The 23343-nt window shown below is 48.3% G+C and overlaps 1 protein-coding gene across 4 annotated transcripts; it reads left to right on the top strand.

Moving 5' to 3' along the window:
- Window positions 1-226: 226 nt before the first annotated feature.
- Window positions 227-23107, top strand: DGKA (diacylglycerol kinase alpha). 4 transcript variants are annotated; one of them, XM_053554323.1, is made up of 25 exons: window positions 255-312; window positions 5069-5372; window positions 6095-6239; window positions 6651-6724; window positions 7441-7573; window positions 7816-7890; window positions 8348-8397; window positions 8754-8828; window positions 8987-9106; window positions 9219-9333; window positions 10167-10255; window positions 10362-10481; window positions 10672-10770; window positions 10945-11028; window positions 11271-11344; window positions 12316-12390; window positions 12797-12882; window positions 12974-13063; window positions 20726-20886; window positions 21113-21177; window positions 21416-21506; window positions 21812-22010; window positions 22122-22242; window positions 22425-22485; window positions 22766-23107. In XM_053554323.1, the coding sequence occupies exons 3-25, from the start codon at window positions 6176-6178 to the stop codon at window positions 22847-22849; spliced, it is 2205 nt and encodes a 734-aa protein (XP_053410298.1). In that variant the 5' UTR covers window positions 255-312; window positions 5069-5372; window positions 6095-6175; the 3' UTR covers window positions 22850-23107. The 4 variants fall into 4 exon arrangements, with proteins under 4 accessions (XP_053410297.1, XP_053410298.1, XP_053410296.1 ...); XM_053554321.1 differs by adding an exon at window positions 6360-6493 and having other exon boundaries at window positions 5069-6239; XM_053554322.1 differs by lacking the exon at window positions 5069-5372 and having other exon boundaries at window positions 227-312.
- Window positions 23108-23343: the final 236 nt, after the last annotated feature.

Here is a 23343-nt window from a genome sequence, read left to right as displayed (position 1 = left end):
ATGAGGAGCTCAGGAAGTGCAGAAAGTGGCACAGGCCAGAGAACTGGACATATCTGGAGAAGGGGGAGGCAAGTTATGGTGAACTGTAAACCTGGTAACAGGGGCCTCTCCCACTTCGACTTTCCCAGAGCTGGGGGCGCCGGGCGCGGGCTCGGGAGTTAGGGCTAGGGTTGGGGGCGGGCAGCTGTGTCGTCAGGAACGGGGCGGCCCCGCGGCAGCAGCGTTTGCCTGGCCCGTCCCCTCCAACCCAGCCTGGGCTCGAGCTCCAGCGCCGGCGCTTCAGCTCCGATCGCGCACCCTTCCCCCGCCAAGGTAGAGACCCCGCGACCCCCCACTATCCCCTCATCAAGCAGGAGTGGGGCGCAGGAGGGAACGACCCATAGGCTGGGTTAGGGCTGCTGGGTCTGGGAAACAGGAAGCGTGACAGCTGGAGCGGGTAGCTAGGAGGGTTTGCGCTGGAACGCGAGGGGCAGCGGGAGGGCTGGGCCAGAACCTGGTAGGCAGAGATTTCCAGCCCAGACCTTCCCCTCCATCCCTCCGTTCACATGGAGGGATGGTGAAGCTGGGCTCCTAGCGACCCGACTCGGAGGAAAGTCCCTTTTGGAACCTCCGCAATGCTGCAAGGGTGGAGAAGCATTCTTGTTTGGCCTCCTGGTCCCCAACTTCGCACCCCCATCAATTCTCCACCTGTCACTGAGAAATTTCTGGAAATACCTAAGCTTGAATCCCACTTTTCACCTTTAAATAGGAGAAATAAGCTTAACTGAGGAAGAAATGCAAATATTATTGGGCATCACTTCAGCCTCAGAACATACAAGCCCACATCCCCCAACCATGCCAACATCGTAACTTCCTCCAGTACTATGCAATGACCCCTCCACGGACACACACCACACACATACATTACCCCCTTAGCTGGGCAACACTACAATCTTTGATGTTTGTGAAGGTTTAATGAGTTTCGAGACTTCAAGCCAAATTTTCTCAGGGGCCACTGACTGGTAGCAGGGTTTGGCAGGGAAAGCTAGACCCTCAGTTCTGGGAGAGAGGAGGATATGGTTTCTGATGTGGTTAAGGAATTCAGAAGTACAGGTAATCAGGCCTGGGCCCCAGAGGAGGAGGAGGGCCTGTCCCTTAGGGTTTCTTGCTGGTACAGCCTGAATGTTCTGCGGGCAGCTAGTTCTTGAGTAATGGTCACCTTATATTACTTGGAATGTGAGCAATGAACACTGAAGTGAAAAGGGAAATTTTAAATATTAGCACCGGCTCTGTAAATATTTATCGCTTGGTTACTAGGAATTATAGTATTTGATATTTAAAATTAGATCTAGAGAATGACAGGTGCGAAGGTTTAGTGGAATGGACTAAGGGCAGGGTGTCTAGAGAGAGTCATATCTCTCTGGACCTCAGTTTCTTTTTTTTTTTTTTTAGTAGAGACAGAGTCTCACTGTACCGCTCTCGGGTAGGGTGCCGAGGCGTCACACGGCTCACAGCAACCTCCAACTCCTGGGCTTAAGCGATTCTCTTGCCTCAGCCTCCGCAGTAGCTGGGACTACAGGCGCCCGCCACAACGCCCGGCTATTTTTTGGTTGCAGTTTGGCCGGGGCTGAGGTTTGAACCTGCCACCCTCGGCATATGGGGCCGGCGCCCTACTCACTGAGCCACAGGCGCTACCCTGGACCTCAGTTTCCTTTCCTGTAAAATATGTGGATCAGTGACTCCCATCTCTGAGAGCGTTTTAAGATTCTCCGTTTCCAAGTCAACTTCTGCCTTTCTCAACCTAAGTCGTCCGTAGGGGCTGGCAGGGAAACCAGAGAAGGGAAGAGAAGGGTGAGTCACAAATAGCTGGCAGGCAGGAGGCAGACCCCACCCTCCCAGCCCTGGCATTCGCCTAGACTAGCCCAGGTTATAGCTTCAGGGTTGGAATGGAAGTAGAGGACAAAACTGGACTTGTCCCAGGTCTTTAAGCCCCGGGATCCTGCAGTTTTCTGCCCTTCCACTTCAGAAGTAATCAGACTTTCAGTCAGAGAAGTCAGGAGAACAACGGAAAAAATCCCAGGAGCCCTTATGTCCGAGGTCCCACCTTAGGGATGTCCTTGGACCCTGACCTCCAGTTTCTAGCCACTCATCATCTTTCCAGAGGCAAAGTGCAGGATCCTGATACCACATGTTTGCACCTGAAGTGTATGGCAAGGCAAGGGGAAGGTATATAACTGGGCTTCACTGATCCTGGGAACCCCTGGGATTTTTATATTCCTGGCTCAAAGACATTTTTCCCTAATTTCCAGATGTGTTTCTCTAGGAACACCCTTGTATAATAGCTAATGTTTTGTGAGTTCCAACTCTGTGCGATGCTATTTGCTATGTACCTTGCATATATCGTCTTATTTAATACATTTTGACTGGTTTCTCCAGGTACACATTTTACCAATGAGAAAACTGAGGTTCAGGGAGATGTAACACCTTATCCAAGAGCTAGCATTCTAAATCATGCCTGGCTAATTTGATAGCCTCTACTATATATTACTTCTTTAGGTTTTGGACCTTGGCAAGAAAGAGTTAGGTTATTGTAAAAAGAGGGGGAGGGGAAAAGTGTTCTGCCCTTTCTCCTTTTCATCATTCTTTGTTTGCTCTCCATCTCTCACACACACACTTTCCCTCTCAGATTCTATCTCCTAGAACTTTGGAGTCATCTAAGAATCCCCAAGGATGATCAGAGAGGCTAATTAAGCCATATAGTCCCCATTAGCCATAAGACTATTATGTATTCATTAGATCTATTAGCAGCAGAAGCTGGATTATAGTCATTGAAAAGGGCCAGATGGGGGCAGCGCCTGTGGCTCAGTGGGTAAGGCACCGGCCCCATGTACCGAGGGTGGTGGGTTCAAACCCAGCCCCGGCCAAATTGCAACAAAAAAATAGCCGGGCATCATGGCGGGTGCCTATAATCCCAGCTACTCGGGAGGCTGAGGCAAGAGAATGGCCTAAGCCCAAGGATTTGGAGGTTGCTGTGAGCTGTGACACCACAGCACTCTACTGAGGGTTAATAAGTGAGACTCTATCTCAAAAAAAAAAACAAAAACAAAAACAAAAAAGGCCAGATGGGCAGAGTCCTTCCTCTAGGATGTCAGTATCCCAGACCCCCTTCTTAGTGTTCCCAGAGAACAGCTAGAGCGGGGTGTGGTTGCTCGCACCTGTAATCCTAGCACTCCAGGAGGCCAAGGCAGAAGGCTTGCTTGAGCTCGAGAGTTGGAGACCAGCCTGATCAAGAGCAAGGCCACTGTCTCCACAAAAAATGCAAAAAAAAAAAAAAAAATTAGAAGGGCATCATGGCATGTGCCTTTAGTCCCAGCTACACATAGGAGGCTGAGGCAGGAGGATCACTTGAGCCCAGGAGTTGGATATTGCAGTGAGCTATGATGAAACCACTGCACTCTACCCACGGTGACAGAGTGAGACTCTTCCTCAATAACAACAAAAAAGGAAACCAAAGAGCAGCTGGAACAAGAAGGGTGTGCTGCATAGAGGTAGGCAGCAGAGATGTCCCAAGGGCAGAGGCTGCATAGAAGATTCTTGCACAATCAGAAAGGAAAGGGGCTGAGTTATTCTTGTAAGTCCTAACTGCTTCCCTGAGCCTGATCCAACGTGCCCTAAATGAGTGGGTGGAGGTCAGAGTGTTTGATGGAGTACTTCAGTAAGTGCTTTTTAGCATCATTCATTCATTCAACAAATATTTATTAGCACCTACTATATGTGCACCAAATTATCTCATATTCCCCTGACTACCAGACATTCTGGCATCCCATTTAACCATACTTGGATTATTAGTTCCAAAATATGTATGGCTTTATACAACCATTTGTATAACTGATATTGAACACCCCCCGCTCCCCCCCCCCACGTGTGCAACACTGTTTTAGGTACCAGGGGTACAGTGGGGAACAAGACTGACAACTTCTTGCCCTTGGGGAACTTAACATTTTAGTAGAAGACAAACAGTAGGCAACAATACTAATAAATTAGGGAAGATAATTTTTTTTGTTTTGTTTATTTATTTTTGAGACAGAGTCTCACTTTGTCGCCCTCGGTGGAGTGCTGTGGCGTCACAGCTCACAGCAACCTCCAGTTTTTAATCGCTTAAACAACTATTCTCTTGCCTCAGCCTCCTGCGCAGCTGGGACTACAAATGCCTGCCACAATGCCGAGCTGTTTTTTGTTGTAGTTTGGCCAGGGCTGGGTTTGAACCTGCCACCTTTGGTATATGGGGCTGGTGCACTACTCACTGAGCCACAGGCGCCGCCTGGGAAGATAATTTTTACCTGTGATAAATTCTATAAAGGAAATAAAGGAGGCTGCTGTGCAGAAGAGGGGGCAGTTACTTTAGGATGGAATGATCAGGGAAGGTCTCTTGGAGGAGCTGACATTGCAGCTGAGGCAAGAACTTGGCTGTGCCAAAAATGGGAAGGGTGTCCCAGGCAGAGCAGTAAGTCTCCTAGCCCTGAGCAGGGAAGAGTTTGGCATGCTTGAGGAACAGAAAGGATGGCAGTGAAACTAGACAGCAACTTGTGAAGGGAAGAGTGGAACAAGAGAAGGACACAATGAGAGGCAGAAGCCCTACCATGTGGTCCTGGGGCTGGAGCCATGGGTTTTCCACTTATCAACTGCCTTAGGAAGTCCCAGCTTCTCTGAGCTCGTTTCTTCATTGGTAGAATGGCTATACCACTAGTTTCCTATCTCACAGGATTTGATTCTAATTAATACAATAATAACTACCATGTCTTGTGGGCCTCCTATATGCCAGCCATTATACTAGGCACTTTTCATACATTATTTTATTTGAGCCTCACAATTGTGAAATATAGGTTATCATTGTCCCCATTTTACAAATGTAACTTTCCTAAGTTACACAGTGGTATTAGGGCTATAATGGAACCCTGATATGATTGCCTCTAGTTCTGTTTGACTCTGTACTAATATAAGACGTGTGTGTGTGTGTGTGTGTGTGTGTGTGTGTGTGTGTGTGTGTTCCTGAATCTTTAGTTGCCCTCTCAACTTGCTCCTTGGGCAGGATCCGAGCGACGGCTCTTCCTTGGTCCTTGGGTCCTATAGCCAAAAACTGGGGCTCCCTAAACACTGCTCACCTAGCAGGGTGGACAGAAGATCCCAGCATCCAGAACTGCAGCGCTTGGCTCCATCGTCCCGAGACTGGCACACCAGGCGGGTGCTCAGAGACTCTTCCCTTACTTCCTCCCAGCTCCGCGCTGGGTCCCCCGCCCTTCCCCAGTGGAACCCCGTGCAACCCAGGCGAGGCGGGGCCGGGACTGGGGACCCGGCCGGAGCTGGTTCTGTGTCGCGCGTCAGAAGCGCTAGAGGTCGTTGCGGGGCGTGGGTGGCTCGGGGAGTGGGTGGCTGAGCGAGACAGGGGACTGGGGCTAGAGGCGGAGCAAAATGGGGTCATGCCCGGGAAGACGAGTTTCCAAAGTAAGAATGACCCGAGGGCCGATTCTGCTGTACTGAGACCGAGATGGGAGAAAACGCAGGCTGGGGAAAGACCGCAGAGGTTGGGGGTGGCAAGAGAGTGCAGAAACAGACGAGGAACACACTCACCCAAACATATATGGACTGAGAAGGTGGGGGGGGAAGGTAAGGGTGGTCAGATGGACAAAGACAGATTGGGAAAGAACTTGGAGAGTGGGGGAAGGATCCAGAAACAGAGGGGAGAAATTTAAAGATGAGTCAGGGAAACAGAGACAGAGGACAAACACTGTCCGGTGTGGTCCTGGACCGAGATGGGAGAGACTGCAAAGATTGGGGGTGGTGAGGGAAAGTGCAGAAACAGACAAGGGACACGCTCACAGAAACACACAGACTGGGAAAGTAGGGGTGGGGCTGGGGAGGTGAGGGCCATCTCTAGGGAGCGCAGAGACATAGGAGAGAGGGACACAGGGAAAGGGAGAGGTTTAGGGGTGACTCAGAGACAAGGCAAAAACAAAAATAGCCATGGGAGTAGAAACTGGATGGAGCAGACAGAAGAAAAAAAGACTGTGCAGACAGCTGGCTCTTCCCACTGCAAGCTCTTGTCATCTTCCTCCAGGCCTACCCTCTGAACAGGACCAAGCGCCTGAAATTCTACTACCAAGCTGCCTTTCTGAACATCCTTAAGAAGAACAGACAGATGGCCAAGGAGAGGGGCCTAGTAAGCCCCAGTGATTTTGCCCAGCTGCAAAAATACATGGATTGTGAGTCTTCCTCTCAGCCCTTCCATTCTGGAGACCCTACCCCAGAGAATCCCTTGTCCTTCTTATTCCACCCCCTCTCCAGTGGTTTCCCCAGTGGCCTTAAGCTAGTCTGCTCCTCAGATATGCCCATGACTGGGGAAAGGAGGAGAGGGAGATGGAGAGATGCCTGAGATCCCTGCTCTCTACCCATCTATACCTAGACAGCTTGTTCCAGTTCAGAGTAAAGAGTGGTACCACTCTGGAGGATCCGAAAGGTTTTTCCTTCTGTAGTTCTGTGTTTCTTCTTGGAATTTCTTCTTTCTTCATCTCTTGCAAATCATGTTTCCTGCTGGGTGTCTGGGAGGGACTCTTGCAGAAGGAGGGAGAGCTGAGCTGGACTAATGCTCTTCTCTTACTCTCTTCATACCCTAGACTCCACCAAAAAGGTCAGTGATGTCCTAAAGCTCTTCGAGGATGGTGAGATGGCTAAATATCTACAAGGAGATGTGAGTGGCAGCTGGGAAATCTTTCTCCTTGACCAACTCTTCTCATCTTTTGCTACTTCATTGGAATCCCCAACTTCCAGGGATTATTCTGGTCCCATCTCTTGCTCTCCTCCCATGAGACACTCCAGTGTCCACTGTCACTGCATCTATTAAAATAAGAGATTCTGGGGCGGCGCCTGTGACTCAAAGGAATAGGGCACCGGCCCCATACGCCGGAGGTGACAGGTTCAAACCCAGCCCCGGTCAAAAACTGCACAAAAATAAATAAGTAAATAAAATATAGGTCAGGCAATTTGGCTCGGTGCCTGTGGCTCAAGCGGCTAAGGCACCAGCCACATACAACTGAGCTGGCTGGTTCAAATCCAGCCCAGGCCCGCCAAACGACAATGATGGCTGCAACCAAAAAATGGCCAGGCATTGTGGCGGGCGCCTGTAGTCCCAGCTACTTGGGAGGCGGAGGCAGGAGAATTGCTTGAGCCCAGCAGTTGGAGGTTACTGTGAACTGTGATGCCACAGCACTCTACCCAGGGTGACAGGTTGAGGCTCTGCCTCAAAAAAAAAAGAGAGATTCTGTTAACTTATGACTTGGCCCAAGAGACCATACTCCTGCCTCAGATGTTTCTTAGTTCTGCATTTATTGTCTTTGTCTCCACTATTCCCAGTTTTTTAGTCCCCACCTGAAAGACTCTCCAGGGTAATGCTCGCTTTCATGATAGGCTATCGGTTACGAGGGATTCCAGGAATTCCTGAAAATCTATCTGGAACTGGATAATGTTCCCAGTCACCTAAGCCTGGCACTGTTTCAATCCTTCCAGACTGGTCAGAGCTTAAAGGAGATTGCGACAAAAGGTATGGTCAAGTAGAAAGGATGGGGCTGGACCTTGGAAGAAAAGTCAAATTACTGTGGATTTGAGAATGAGAGTTGACTTCAATCACATGCTGTGGGCAGGTTGAGGGAGAGAGGTGGAGGGTGCCAAGGTCTAGGAGCTGGAGGGAAGAAAATTAAAGGGGAGAGTGGGAACAGGGGAGAAGGGAAGAGCCAAATTGGAGGGAGCCCTGATCTCAGATTTGCAGTACTTTTTTGTAACCAGATGTGGTGTGTCTCAGTGATGTCTCATGCTACTTTTCCCTTCTGGAGGGCGGCCGGGCAGAAGATAAGCTGGAATGTGAGTTGCCATTCTGGACTGGGGTAAAGGGAGTGGGTAAAGAGAGAGAGGTGTTCCCTAGCCTCCTTTCCCTCATTCTTTCAGGATTCATAAAGGCTGACAGGGCCAAATAAAGGTGGGGCCATAGAAGGAGCCCATTTCCTCTGTTCCCCAAGACTCCTTACACCTAATGCCATCTACCATAGTCACCCCTTTTCCCATGTCTTGTCCCTTCCCATGTAGGTGGCCTGGGATGTTTGGGGGTATGAATACATGCTGTCTGCTGTCAGATCCACCAAGGGTAGAATCCATGCCTGTTTCCCCTCCCTTTCTGTCTCCTTTCTCAGTCTCATCCCAAGCTCTAGGCTCTCTCTTCAGTGAAAAGCCCTCTCCCTATTTCTGTTTTCCGTGTATTCTGGTATGAGTTCTTTGAATACCTCTCACAAACTGATCCCGGCCCCCCTAAAACACCCCACAGTCACCTTCAAGCTGTACGATACGGACAGAAATGGGATCCTGGACAGTTCAGTGAGTTGGGGTACCCCTGGGTATGCTGGGCAAGGGAATATGTGCCCATTTGTTTGTGCCCTTCTGCCCCAACTCTTCTAGGGTTTTAAACAGCAGAGGAGGATAGGGGGAAAGGTTGGGTACTCTTGGACTTAATTCGGGATTAGGTCCCAAGCTCTTGACCCTCAAAGAGAAGGCTGGAGAGAAGAATTGGGGACCTACCTTTCAAACACGTGCACATTCATTTACTTGGCAGAGGCACCCTAGAATGAGAGACAGGGCTGGGGGTGGAATCTGGGAGCCCTGATTTCTGAAGAAGAGTTTAGATAGTGGTAGTGAGGGAGATATGGCTGTGAATCTTATCCTCTTTGCCCCAGGAAGTGGAAAAAATCATCCTACAGATGATGCGAGTGGCTGAATACATGGATTGGGATGTGTCTGAGCTGAGGCCGGTAAGGCAGTTAGTCTTCCTTCATGTCCCTTATCGTACATCCTTTCCCATGAATTCCGCATCTGCCATTGCCTGGGCTGGATGTCCTAAGACACAGTGGAGAAGAGTCAGGTCTGAGAAGCCACTCATACCAAAAGTCTTTTCCCACTCTGTGCTCAGATTCTTCAGGAAATGATGAAAGAGATCGACTATGATGGCAGTGGCTCCGTCTCCCTTGCTGAGTGGGTCCGAGCTGGGGCCACCACTGTGCCACTGCTAGTGCTGCTGGGTCTGGAGATGGTGAGTAAGAGAGATTTGTAAGGATGGGTAAGACGGCTGCATTGGGTTGTACTTGCCAAGGTTGGCCCTCTAAGGGCTCAGACACTTGTTTGCATCTTCTGTGCCCTCCCAGACTCTGAAGGATAATGGGCAGCACCTGTGGAGACCCAAGAGGTTCCCCAGACCAGTCTACTGCAACCTGTGCGAGTCCAGCATTGGTCTTGGCAAACAGGGTCTGAGCTGTAACCGTGAGTGACAGGACCTGGCCGTGTGGGACAGGAGGGCAGCCTAGCCATACGTGGGAGTACAGCACTCTGCAATGAAAGAGGCCTGGGTTTGAAACCTGGGGTCTGCCACTTGCTAGTTCTGTGACCTTGGGAAAGATACGTAACTTCGTTAACTCTTAAGTTCCATAACTGAAAATGAAGTAATTGTGAATATTAAATAAATTGGTGCAAGGAAAGTGCTTCCCACAGTGCATACATATACTATAAAATCTGATCAAAATTAGGTATTATTAGTGTTGTTAAATCTGGAGCTCCCTCCCTTGCACCATCCACCTCAGTTCCTGCCTTGCGCATGGATGGCGTGGGGACAGTCATGGGGTAGCAGTTGCTCTTTTAGGAGGAAGAGTGAGGAAAAGGCACAGGTCTTGGAGGGGAGATTCCACCCCAAACTTTAATTCTCTGCCACACCCTCACACCAAGGAATTATATTGTCTTTTTCTTTTGTTTTTTTTTTTTTTTGAGACAGAGTCTCACTATGTCACCCTCAGTACAGTATCATGGCATCACAGCTCACAGCAACCTCAAACTCTTGGGCTTAAGCAATTCTCTTGCCTCAGGCTCCTAAGTAGCTGGGACTACAGGTGCCCAGCTATATTTTTGTTGCAGTTTGGCCTGGGCCAGGTTTGAAACCGCTACTCTCTGTATATGGGGCCAGCACCCTACCCACTGAGCCCCAGACTCTGCCCCAGGTTATATATCTTACTGCAGTGAGTGATCCTGCCTCACCCCCAGGTAAGGAGGAAACAGGGGGAGGGGCTGCAGCTAAGGCTCTGACGGTCTTTCCTCTCCCTCAGTCTGTAGATACACTGTTCACGACCAGTGTGCCATGAAGGCCCAGCCTTGTGAAGTCAGCACCTATGCCAAGTCTCGGAAAGACATTGGTGTGAGTGACCTCATGCCCCCTACTTCAGCACCTCCATCCTGGCCCTGCCCTTGGCCGGTTGCTACCCTCAGACCCTCCCAGACAAGGGGCTGCCTTTCTCCTCAAGGTCCAATCACATGTGTGGGTGCGAGGAAGCTGTGAGTCTGGGCGCTGCGACCGCTGTCAGAAAAAAATCCGGACCTTCCACAGTCTGACCGGGCTGCATTGTGTATGGTGCCACCTAGAGGTCAGTTCAGTCCTTCCAGGCTCTGCCTTGGGCCCCCAGGGGAGCCACCCTCTCTCCACAGCTCTGCCAGCTATGTCTTCCTTACAGCCACAGCTGACCCTGCTCTGAAGGTCTCTCTTTCCACCTAGACCCCTAGGTTGAGAGGTAGCAGGATCATCTCCATGATCCCTGTGCCCACCTTGTCTTTCAGATCCACGATGACTGCCTGCAAGGTGTGGGCCATGAGTGTGACTGCGGGCTGCTCCGGGATCACATCCTGCCCCCATCTTCCATCTATCCCAGTGTCCTGGTGAGACCCTTGGGCAGCAACTGAGAGGGAACAGGAGTGTCTCCCCAATGTCCCACAGAAATAGAATGCCATTTAGAACAAAGAACCTATAATTTTGAGATCAAGTCAGGCTCATCTGTTTAGGGATTCACACACAGTCCAACTTTCTTTCCCTCTGCTTTCCTTCCCTCCTAGGCCTCTGGACAGGACCGTAAAAGTAGCAGAACAAGCCAGAAGACTTTGGATGACATAAGTTTGAGCACCTCCGAGGCTCTGCGGGTATAGGGCTGAGGGGCTTGGGCTTCACAGTGGGGGCCAGTGTTTTACTTTTGGGAAGGAATGAAGTGGGAAAACCTGAGGGGTGATTCTGGCTCCACCCTGGCAGGGGAGAGGAGTAGACAGGGAAGAGGGAAGGGAAAATATCTTGCTAGAATGCCAGCTTTCTGCCCTAGTCTCCAGGGCTTACCTGAACTCTCACAAAATCCTGCTTTCTTTATCCTTATTTTCTTCCCCCCATACAGATTGACCCTGTTTCTAGCACCCACCCACTTCTAGTCTTTGTCAATCCTAAGAGTGGCGGAAAGCAGGGACAGAGGTGAGGAGAGATGTACCAGGTCTTCTAAGATAGAGAGGGAGGGCTACGGAGTGAGGAAGAGAATGTGTGTGCAGAGGGGCATATTTGAGGAGGACATCAAGAGGGCGGGGTAGGCCAGGTGTGGTGTTTCAGACCTGTTAACTTGTCTCTGCAAAAAAAACAAAAATTTTTTTTTTTTTAGACAGAACCTCACTATGTCACCCTCAGTACAGTGGTGTGGCGTCACAGCTCACAGCAACCTCAAACTCTTGGGCTTAAATAATTCTTTTGCCTCAGGCCCCAAGTAGCTGGGACTACAGGCACATGCCAACAATGCCCAGCTATTTTTCTGTTGCAGTTATTATTGCTTAGCTGGCCTGGGCTGGGCTTGAACCTGCCAGCCTCGGTGTATGTGGCCGATGCCATGACCACTGTGCTATGGGTGCCAAGCCATTTTTTGTCTTTTTTTGAGACAGAGTCTCAAGCTGTCATCCCGGATAGAGTACCGTGGCATCACAGCTCACAGCAACTTTAAACTGTTGGGCTTAAGCAATTCTGTTGCCTCAGCCTCCCAAGTTGCTGGGACTATAGGTGCCCGCCACAACGCTGGGCTATTTTTTTGTTGCAGTTGTCACTGTTGTTTTATCTGGCCCAGGCCAGGTTCTAACCCACCAGCCTTGGTGTACATAGCTGGTGCCCTACTCACTGAGCTATGGGTGCCGCCCTGCAAAAAAAAAAAATTTTTTTTGCAGTTAGCCCGACATGGATGATGGGATGCGCCTATTGTCCCATCTACTTGGGAGACTGAGGTTGGAGGGTTGCTTGAGCCCAGGAGTTTGAGGTTGCAGAGAGCTATGATCATGCCACTGCACTTCAGCCAGAGCTACAGAGTGAGACCTTGTTTCAAAAAAAAAAAAAAAGAGAGAGGATGGGGTACAGAATATCACCTTCCTCTTCCCCCCACTATGAGGTTTCCTTTTTCCCTCATACAGAGTGCTCTGGAAGTTCCAGTACATACTAAACCCTCGACAGGTGTTTGACCTCCTAAAGGATGGTCCTGAGGTGGGGTGAGTAGAGGTTAGGGTCTGTATCACAGTGTTTTTGTGGGTCTCTGTAAGTTGGGAGAAAGCAGGAAAGACTGCATGTTGGGAGAGGAGGGCTAGAGGACAGCAAAAGGTCAGAATTCAAAATGGTTCTTTCCCTAGGGCCACTAGGCATCCCATCCTCTGAGCTCTCTGGTCTGTCTTTGCTCTGCTTTCAAAGGATGAAGATATCAGCTTTTCCCGACCATTAAGGAGTGGCTATAACTCTCTCCATTGTCCTTTTCTCTGCCCTTCGTAGGAACCCAAGTGTTTTGACAAAGAGGAAGAGGGTGCTAAGGAATGAGAGACAAAACGTCCTCTGCCTGCCCAGGAGCTGGGTAGCCTTGGACTTGTTATTCTTCTTCATCTTCTCTCTCCTCTCTTATCCCAGGCTTAAATTCTTCAGGGATGTTCCTGATAGCCGGATTTTGGTGTGTGGTGGAGATGGCACAGTAGGCTGGATTCTAGAGACAATTGGTCAGTGTAGGGAGAGGGTCCAGGAAGGGGACTGGGGCAATAACCTTGCAGAGCTAACTCCCTGCATCCTTCTCTTCACCTGCTTCTCCAGACAAAACCAACTTGCCTGTTGTGCCTCCTGTTGCAGTGTTGCCCTTGGGCACAGGAAATGATCTGGCTCGATGCCTAAGATGGGGAGGAGGTAAGTTGTTAGAAATTGTTCTGCTGGGGGGCTAGAGAATTGGGTAGCAAGGGAAAGGCACATAGAGAAGAATCTAGGCATCTGGTGTAGAAAGAGGGTTGGGAAAGAAGAGACGCACAGACACGTAGAAAAAAAAATTTCATTTTTTTCTTTCTTTGTAGAGACAGGTTCTCTCTCTTGCTCAGGCTGGTCTTGAAATCCTGGCTTCAAGGGAGCCTCCCACTTTAGCCTCCCAAAGTGATAGGATTATAGGCACAAGCCACTGCACCTGGCCAATTTTAGACATTTTGAAATTATGTATTTTGAGATTTCATTCTATATTCTGTAAATGATACTCTAATAGCAGTCTTCTGCTAACTCAGCCTGAATTATGACAATAAAGAGATAAATATAGGGGCAGCGCCTGTGGCTCAGTGAGTAGGGCGCCGGCCCCATATACTGAGGGTGGCAGGTTCGAACCCAGCCCCAGCCAAACTGCAACAAAAAAATAGCTGGCCGTTGTGGTGGGAGCCTGCAGTCCCAGCTACTTGGGAGGCTGAGGCAAGAGGATTGCTTGAGCCAAGAGTTGGAGGTTGCTGTGAGTTATGATGCCACGGCACTCTACCAAGGGCAACAAAGTGAGACTCTGTCTAAAAAGAAAAAAAAAAAAATGAGAATCCGGGAGAGGACCAGTTTAAGGAAGAAAGGTAGATTCCTTTTCAGATGATGTTGTCAGTGGAGTGAGCAAGTGTGTGCTGGGTAGTAGAAATAGGTGTCAGATGGCTCGGCACCTGTGGCTCAAGTGGCTAAGGCGCCAGCCACATGTACACCCAAGCTGGCGGGTTCGAATCCAACAATGACGGCTGCAACCAAAAAATAGCCAGGTGTTGTGGCAGGTGCCTATAGTCCCAGCTACTTGGGAGGTGGAGGCAGGAGAATCGCTTAAGCCCAGGAGTTGGAGGTTGCTGTGAGCTGTGATGTCACAGTGCTCTACCCAGAGCGACAGCTTGAGGCTCTGTCTCAAAAAAAAAAAAAAGAAAGAAGAAATAGGTGTTAGAGGCCCCTCATGATGGCTCATGCCTGTGATCCCAGCACTCTGGGAGGCAAAGGTGAGTGGACCTCATCTCTAAAAAATAACCAGGTGTTGTGGTGGGCACCTGTAGTCCCAGCTACTCAGGAGGCTGAGCCAAGAGAATCACTTGAGCCAGAGAGTTCGAAGTTGCTGTGAGCTGTGATGCCACGAGGGCAACAATGAGACTGTCTCAAAAAAAAAAAAAAAAGAAATAGGTGTCCGGAATTTAGGAGAGAAGTAGGGCTGGAGATGTGTGTTTGAGAGTCATCTTCTGGTAGGTGGTAGACATTCTGAGAGCAGATGAGATCACTCGGGGAAAAGATAAGAGAAGGTGGACAAAGAAAGCAAGATCCTGGTAAACACTCATATTTAACAGTTGATCAGAGGAAGAGGAATTTTTAAAGAAGTGTCCCATTGCTGCTATAACAAATTTCCATAAATAGTAGCTTAAAGGAATGCAAATGTCTTACAGTTCTCGAGGTCATAAGTCCAAAGTGGGTCTCACGAGGCTAAAATCAAGGAGTTGAGAGGGCTGTGTTCTTTTCTTGAGGTTCTAAGGGAAAATCTCTTGTCTCCTCTACTTTCTGGAGGCTTCTTGCTTTCCTTGGCTCAAGGCTCCCCTCTAACCTGCAATGCTGTCACTCCAGCCTGTTTCTGTTGTCACGTCTCCTTCTATGACTCTTCTCTCCTGCCTTCCTCTTTCACTTATAAGGACCCCTGTGATTATTTTGGGACCACCTAGATAATCTGAGATAATCTCAAAATCCCTAATTTAATCACGTCTGCAAAGTCTCTTTTTCCATGTAAGGAAACATACTCACTGATTCTTGGGGGAGGGAGGGTTATTATTCTGCTTACCACAAAGAACAGAGAGTATCCTCTGTAACCAAGTCAGAAAGTATCCTCTGTAAGAGTCAGAGAGTATTCTGCCACAAAGAACAGTCAGAAAGTATCCTTTCACATTTCAGAGGTGAAAAGTTTCAAGTGATAAAATGAGGGCTCAAGGCAGTGACTCATGCCTATAATCCTAGCACAATGGGAAGCCAAAGTGGGAGGAGCCTTTGAGGCCAGGAGTTCAAGACCAGCCTGGGCAAAATAGTGAGACCTTGTATCTACAAAGAAGGAAAAACTTAGCCAGGCGTGGTGATGTGCACCTGTAGTCCCAGTTACTCCCAAGGCTAAGGTAGGAAGATAGCTTGAGCCAAGGAGTTTGAGGTTGCAATGAACTAAGATGATGCTACTGCCATCTATCCTGGGCAACAGAGCAAGACCCTGTCTCAAACAAACAAATGGGCCGGGTGCAATGGCTCACACCTGTAATCCTCACACTCTAGGAGGCTCAGATGGGTGGATTGCCTGAGCTCAAGGTTCCAGACCAGCCCGAGCCAGAGCAAGACTCCTTCTCTAAAAATATCCAGACTTGGCTCAGCACCTGTGGCTCAAGCGGCTAAGGCACCAGCCACATACATCTGAGGTTCGAATCCAGCTCGGGCCCGCCAAACAACAATGACGACTGCAACCAAAAAATTGCCGGGCGTTGTGGTAGGCACCTGTGGTCCCAACTACTTGGGAGGCGGAGGCAGGAGAATCACTTGAGCCCAGGAGTTTGAGGTTACTGTGAGCTGTAATGTCACAGTACTCTACCCAGGGTGACAGCTTGAGGCTCTGTCTAAAAAAAAAAAAAAAAATATATATATATATATATATCCAGGCTTTGTGGTGAGAGCCTATAGTCCCAGCTACTTGGGAGTCTGAGGAAAGAGAATCACTTGAGCCCAAGAGTTTGAGGTTGCTGTAGACACCATGGCACTCTACCCGGGGCGACACAGTGAGACTCTGTCTCAAAGACAAACAAACAGAGTTAAAAAGAGAACTAAAGATATACTATTGGTTTTGGCAGGAGGCATTGTCAGTCTTTGCCAAAAGAGTTTCACCAGAGTGGGATTGGTGAAAGGCAAATTGCAGTGGGTTGAACCACCAATGGAATGTGAGAAAATGGAAACTTCAGGATTTTTTTTTTTTTTTTTGTAGAGACAGAGTCTCACTGTACCACCTTCGGGTAGAGTGCCGTGGCGTCACACGGCTCACAGCAACCTCTAACTCTTGGGCTTATGTGATTCTCTTGCCTCAGCCTCCTGAGCAGCTGGGACTACAGGCGCCTGCCACAACGCCCGGCTATTTTTTTGTTGCAGTTTGGCCAGGGCTGGGTTTGAACCCGCCACCCTCGGTATATGGGGCTGGCGCCCTACTTACTGAGTCACAGGCGCCGCCAACTTCAGGATTTTTTTGAGACAGAATCTCACTCTGTCACCCAGCTAGAGTGGCATGGCCTCAGCCTAATTTACAGCAATGTTAAACTCTTGGGCTCCAGTGATCGTCCTTCCTCAGCATCCGAGTAGCTGCAACTACTGGCACCTGCCATCACACCTAGCTAATTTTTCTGTTTTTTAAAGCAGAGATGGTGATCTCCTTCTTGCTCAAGCTGGTCTCAAACTTCTGAGCTCAAGCAACCCTCCTGCCTTGGCCTCTCAAGAGTGCTAGGATTATAGGCATAAGCCACTGTGCCTAACCAAGAATTATTATTTTTTTTTTTTTGGCTGGGGCTGGGTTTGAACCCACCACCTCCGGCATATGGGACTGGCGCCCTACTCCTTGAGCCACAGGCGCCACCCCCAAGAATTATTTTTTTAAATCTTTTCCCCCCACACTGATTACAAAAAAAAAAAAATACATACTCGTGGTAAAAAAACAATTCGAACATTTTAGGTATACATGCCAAGAAAGTGAAAGCTTGCTGTAATCTACTTCCTGAAGTTTCAAGAGCTAGTCCTCCATGTTTTTTATTTGCACGCATACTAATTGAAATAATAATGAGATTGTTTTATAGATGTTTTCCTTCTTTTTTCTTTAACTTAAAAGTTCATACTGGGCTTGGCACCAATAGCACAGTGGTTACGGCGCCAGCCACATATACCGAGGGTAGCAGGTTCAAACCCGGCCCGGGCCAGCTAACAACTGCAACAACAACAACAAAAAATAGCTGGGTGTTGTGGGGGGCACCTGTAGTCCCAGCTACTTGGGAGGCTGAGGCAAGAGAATCGCTTAAGCCCAAGAGTTTGAGGTTGCTGTGAGGTTGCTTTTTTTCCTCAAAAAAAAAAAGTTCATATTGGTTATTAGTATATTTCAGGACACTCAGGTTGCCTCACTGTTTTTAGGACTGAATAGCATTTCATTGTGTGAATGTGTAATAATTTAATTGGTCTCCTATTGATGGACACTAGTATAATATTCAGTTTTTCACTATTACAAAGCATGCTGTAGTGAACATCCTCACACATCTGTCTCCACACAAAACCGAACATTTTTTTCTCTAGGAGAGATTTCTTCTTTTTGTTTTTTTTTGAGACAGAGTCTCAAGCTGTCCCCTTGGATAGAGTGCAGTGGCATCATAGTTCACAGCAACCTCCAACTCCTAGGCTCAAGTGATTCTCCTACCTCTGGCTCCCAAGTAGCTGGGACTACAGGCGCCCGCCACAGCGCCTGACTATTTTTTGGTTGCAGCCATCATTGTTGTTTGGCAGGCCCAGGCTGGATTCTAACCCGCCAGCTCAGGTGTATGTGGCTGGCACCTTAGCCGCTTGAGCCACAGGTGCCGAGCCTCTAGGAGAGATTTCTAGAAGTAGAATTGCTGGCTCAAAGAAAATATGAATATTTTACTAGTTATTTTCTTCTTTAAAAATTACATAAATCATCACTACATTGTCATTATAAAAGATTTAAAGACTCTTCACATACAGGTTTTCTCTTTCCTGTCCCCCACCAAATTTCATGTACTTTCTCAGAGATAAACAGTTTCCTTTTTACACTCATTTTTCTGTTTTTCCATCCACATTTTACATGCACACATTTTATTTATTTTATTTTATTTATCTATTATTATTATTTTTTTTTGTAGCGACAGAGTCTCACTTTATTGTCCTCAGTAGAGTGCTGTGGCATCACACAGCTCACAGCCACCTCCAACTCCTGGGCTTAGGTGATTCTCTTGCCTCAGCCTCCCAAGTAGCTGGGACTGCAGGCTCCCATCACAATGCCCAGCTATATTTTTTGTTGCAGTTTGGCAGGGGCCAGGTTCGAACCCGCCACCCTCGGTATATGGGGCTGGCGGTCTATCTACTGAGCCACAGATGCCACCCACATGCACACATTTTAACAAACATAAATGGGCTCATGCTACACATGGGTTTGGGACTTCTTTTTTCATTGACTATTTTTAGAGATCTTTCCATGGTAGTACATATAGATAGATTTCACTTTGTATCCAATAGCTGCACAGTATCTCATGACACGGATTTGCCAAAATTTACATAACCTTCCCCTATTGATGGATCTTTTTTTTAAAAACAAACTTTATTAGAGAATTTATTTTTTTTTTTCTTTTGCAGTTTTTGGCTGGGGCTAGGTTTGAACCTGCCACCTCCAGCATTTGGGGCCAGTGCCCTACTCCTTTGAGCCACAGGCGTCACCCCTTGATGGATGTTTTGATTGTTTCCCTTTTTTTGAGACAGAGTCTCGCTTTTTCACCCCCAGTAGAGTGCCGTAGCGTCATAGCTCACAACCTCAAATTCTTGGGCTCAAGTGATCCTCTTGCCTCAGTTTTTCTTTTTTTTTTTTTTTGTAGAGACAGAGTCTCACTGTACCGCCTTCGGGTAGAGTGCCGTGGCATCACATGGCTCACAGCAACCTCTAACTCTTGGGCTTATGCGATTCTCTTGCCTCAGCCTCCCTAGCATCAGTTTTTCATTTTTAGTAGATAGCAGTCTCACTCTTGCTCAGGCTGGTCTCAAACTCCTGAGCTCAAGCAATCTGCCCACCTCAGCCTCCCGGAGAGCTAGGATTACAGGAGTGAGCCACCGTGCCTGGCCTGTAGTACAAATTCTTGAAATCATTTTCATATGTAAGGCATGACTTCTACATCTAGCACTATTTATTGAAAAAATCTATCTCTTCTCTGTTTACTTGACGTGTTGTCACATATGCTAAATTTATACGTATACTTGAATCTATCTGGAGCATTCTATTCTTTAATATTGAAGTTATTCTATTCACTGTGCCAGTATAACACTATTTAGACACTGTTACTTAATACTGTGTGCTCAGGCCAGCACAGTGGCTCACACCTGTAATCCTAGCACTCAGGGAGGCCCACGTGATGTATTGCTTTAGTTCAGGAGTTCTAGACTCCATGTATAAAAAAATAGCTGGGCGTTGTAGCAGGCATATATAGTCCCTGCCACTTGGGAGGCTGAGGCGAGGGGATCACTCAGGACCAAAACCTTTTTTTGTTTGTTTGTTTGTTTGTTTTGTTTTTTATTTAATGGGTCATGCATTAAGATTAAACCCAAGAATTTGGGGTTGCTGTGAGCTGTGATGCCACAGCACTCTACTGAGGACAAAATGAAATTCTGTCTCAAAAAAAAAAAAATACTGTGTTCTGTCTTGTCGAATGGAGAAAGAAAGCATGATGAGGGTGGAGATGAGACAGAGAGATTATTCCCATTTGTCACTCACTTTTTCAGCATTTTCCAGGGTATTCTCTCCAGTCTTCCAGATGAACTTTCGAGTCGTTTTTATTTTTCTTATTTATTTATTTTTTTTGGTGTGTGTGTGTGTGTGTGTGTGTGTGTGTTTGAGACAGTCTCACTGTGTAGCCCTTGGTAGAGTGCCGTGGCAGCATGGCTCAAGCAACCTCAAACTCTTGAGCTTAAGCGATTCTGTTGCCTCAGCCTCCCAAGTAGCTGGGACTAGAGGCGCCCGCCACAACACCCAGCTATTTTTTTGTTGCAGTTGTCGTTGTTTAGCTGCCCTGGTCTGGGTTCTAACTCGCCAGGCTGAGTGTATGTGGCTGGCACCCTACCCACTAAGCTATGGGCGCTGTCTCTTTATTTTTTGAGATAGGGTCTCACACTGTCACCCAGGCTAAAATGCAGTGGTATCAGCTGCATAGTTCACTGAAGCCTAAAACTATTGGGATCAAGTGATCCTCCTGCATTAGCCTCCCGAATAGCTGGGACTACAGGTGTGCACCACCATTCTAATTTTTTTCTATTTTTTGTAGAGACAGAATGTTGCTCACCATGTTGCTCAGGCTGGTACTGAACTCCTGGGCTCAAGTGATACTTGCTCCTTGGCCTTCCAAAGTGCTAAGATTACAAGCATGAGCCACTGTGCCTTGCTGGGATCATTTTTAGATGTGCACACACATTGAAAACATTCCCCCTGCACACAGTGTGGAGAAAAGGGTCAGCAAGAGACTGACCTGAGATTGGTTGATAGGAGCTGTGATTGAGTGTCCCACCTTTTCACTGGTAGAGCCAGGCCAGAGAACCCCTGGGAATCTATGGAGCTACCCTGTTTCTCCAAAAATAAGACATCCTCCGAAAATAAGACCTACTTACAGGAAAGATAAGACGTCCCCCGAAAATAAGATCTAGCGCATCTTTGGGAGCACACCTTAAAATAAGACGCTGTCTTATTTTCGGGGAAACAGGGTAGGAGCAGAGAAGAGGTCTTTCTGGGAACCAGTGCTCACCTGTCTTCTCCATCCCTAGGGTATGATGGACAGAATTTGGCGAAGATCCTCAAGGATTTGGAAGCAAGCAAAGTGGTATATATGGATCGATGGTCCGTAGAGGTGATACCACAACAAACTGAAGAAAAAAGTGACCCAGTCCCCTTTCACATCATCAATAACTACTTCTCCATTGGTGTGGTCAGTAGAGTGGGGCTTGGGGGAAAAGGAGGAAGTGGGAGCTAAGTGGGCAAAGGCGGTGGAGGACAGAAAGGGAGGGTGAAGGTTAAGGGAAAATCCAGAGAGTGACACGGTGGTGTGAGTCACAAGAAAAGAACTTGGAATATGCTGCTTCTTGACTTGGGATGGGGGAGAAAGAGAGAGAGGAAAGGCAGGCCTCTGATCTTACAAACCCTGAACTCTCCAGGATGCCTCTATTGCTCACCGATTCCACATCATGCGAGAGAAATATCCAGCGAAGTTCAACAGCAGGTGAGAGAAAGGAGAGGGGGGTGTGGGCATACACAGTGTTAAGGACCAGGTTGTGACCAAGTTTGATTCAGAATGCTTAGCTGGGCAGTGGCACCTCTAGGAAAGCCCCCAGCCAAAGCTACCCTTTTTCCCCTGGGACTGGAGTTGGGAGGACAATGCCCTTCCCTGTCACTTATCATCCCTGCAAGCCCTATGTAACCTGTCCCTTCTACTGGGCCTTGCATTGGGGCTGACACAGAATGAAGAACAAGCTGTGGTATTTTGAATTTGCCACATCAGAATCCATCTTCTCGACATGCAAAAAGCTGGAAGAGTCTTTGACAGTTGAGGTGCGTGTGATAAGACCCAAATCTATGTCCTTTTCAGTTTCTGATATCCAAGTTTCTCCCTCCATAGACACTCCTAGGAACTTCCCACATTCATGAACCTATACTTCTATGACCACTTGGCTTTCCAACCCTGATTTTCCAAGTCCTCAAGATGCACTAATCCCATTTTCCCTTCATCTCTTGCCCACCTCTAAATCCTACCCTCCTTTGTCATCTGCTAAAGGGAGTGGTCACATCTGTGATTAGGCTATGAGGTGAGGAATTGTGCCCTCCCCAACTGGGGCTGTGTGTCCCCCTCCCCTTAGATCTGTGGGAAGCCGCTGGATCTGAGCAACCTGTCCTTAGAAGGCATTGCAGTGCTGAACATCCCTAGCATGCACGGTGGCTCCAACCTCTGGGGTGATACCAGGAAAGTTCATGGGGACCTCTCTGGGATCAACCAGGCCTTAGGTGCTGCAGCTAAAGTCATCACTGACCCTGATATCCTGAAAACCTGTGTACCAGGTGAGAGGAGCTGCCTTGGAAGCTGAGTGGGTGGGACCAAGGAAAGGTATGTCTGTGTTTGGTTAACACTCCGCTTATGTAAAACCTATCTCTCTTATTTCTCGCCCCCAGACCTCAGTGACAAGCGACTGGAAGTAGTAGGGCTGGAGGGTGCAATTGAGATGGGTCAGATCTATACCAAGCTCAAGAGTGCTGGACATCGGCTGGCCAAGTGCTCTGAGATCACCTTCCAGTAAGGAAGAGTCAGCCTGGGAGGGAGTGGGACAGCACAGCAGAAGTGTCATGGGAATGGTGGGGAGTGGCTTTACTAGGACATCTTCCTCAGTGAAAAGGGTCTCAAAGCCAACCTGAGAAGCGTGTTTTAGTTTTCAACTGGTAACAAAAAATCTATTAATCTTCCTTGGCCTTCCACAGCACCACAAAAACCCTCCCCATGCAAATTGATGGAGAACCCTGGATGCAGACACCCTGTACAGTGAGTATTGTTGATGTTTGCCAAAAACGGAACCCCTCAGGCCCCATGGATTCTTAATTTCCACTGTAGTGCTTCTTTACTTGCTCCTGATGCCAAAAGTTCCCCCTGTGCCCCATTCCATTCTTCCTCAACCCTGATTCTCCACCTCCTGGCTTCCCCATCATGGCCTCTCTAGGACCCAGTGACCTAACCCAAATACCACAAATTTCCCCTCAAATCTCTGGTGTTCCAGCCTCAACACACCAAGCCTTGCCTCTGAATATGCTCCCTTCCCTTCCAGATCAAGATCACCCACAAGAACCAGATGCCCATGCTCATGGGCCCACCCCCCCGTGCCTCCAATTTCTTTGGCTTCTTGGGCTGAGGGGGACACCCTCTACCTCCAAGCCAGCCTTGAACCCACCTCCCTGTCCCTGGCCTGTGCTCCCTAGGCTCTGTACATTGCTGCCGCATACTTTTGCCAGCTCAGGGGAGTGCTCCTTCACCCTCCCAGTATTTATTATCCTGCACCACCTCACTAGTCCCTGTGCATACATGCAACACACACATACACACACACCCCACAGATCCATAGATTAAAAGTGCCTCATCTGAATAAAATAACTTTGTTTTCCACTGGGATGTCTAGTAATTAAGTAGTACACTTCCTTCTTTTACACTTTCACTTCTTTTTTTTTTTTTTGTGGTTTTTGGCCAGGGCTGGGTTTGAACCCGCCACCTCCGGCATATGGGACCGATGCCCTACTCCTTGAGCCACAGGCGCTGCCCATGCTTTCACTTCTTTTTTTTTTTTTTTTGTAGAGACAGAGTCTCACTTTATGGCCCTCGGTAGAGTGCCGTGGCCTCACACAGCTCACA

This window comes from Nycticebus coucang, chromosome 12 (genome assembly GCF_027406575.1).
Source record: "Nycticebus coucang isolate mNycCou1 chromosome 12, mNycCou1.pri, whole genome shotgun sequence".
In the NCBI taxonomy this organism is placed as follows: domain Eukaryota; kingdom Metazoa; phylum Chordata; class Mammalia; order Primates; family Lorisidae; genus Nycticebus; species Nycticebus coucang.
The sequence above is the reverse complement of the archived record's forward strand: the minus strand, read 5'-3'. Positions and strand labels throughout refer to the sequence as shown.

Excerpts from the sequence above, each read along its gene's own strand:
- DGKA (XM_053554321.1), top strand. The coding sequence starts at position 6,394 with ATGGAGAGATGCCTGAGATCCCTGCTCTCTACCCATCTATACCTAGAC. Across the intron at positions 7,574-7,815 it reads AAAGGAGATTGCGACAAAAG|ATGTGGTGTGTCTCAGTGAT; the intron begins GTATGGTCAAGT and ends TTTTGTAACCAG. Across the intron at positions 21,507-21,811 it reads AAGAGTCTTTGACAGTTGAG|ATCTGTGGGAAGCCGCTGGA; the intron begins GTGCGTGTGATA and ends CCCTCCCCTTAG.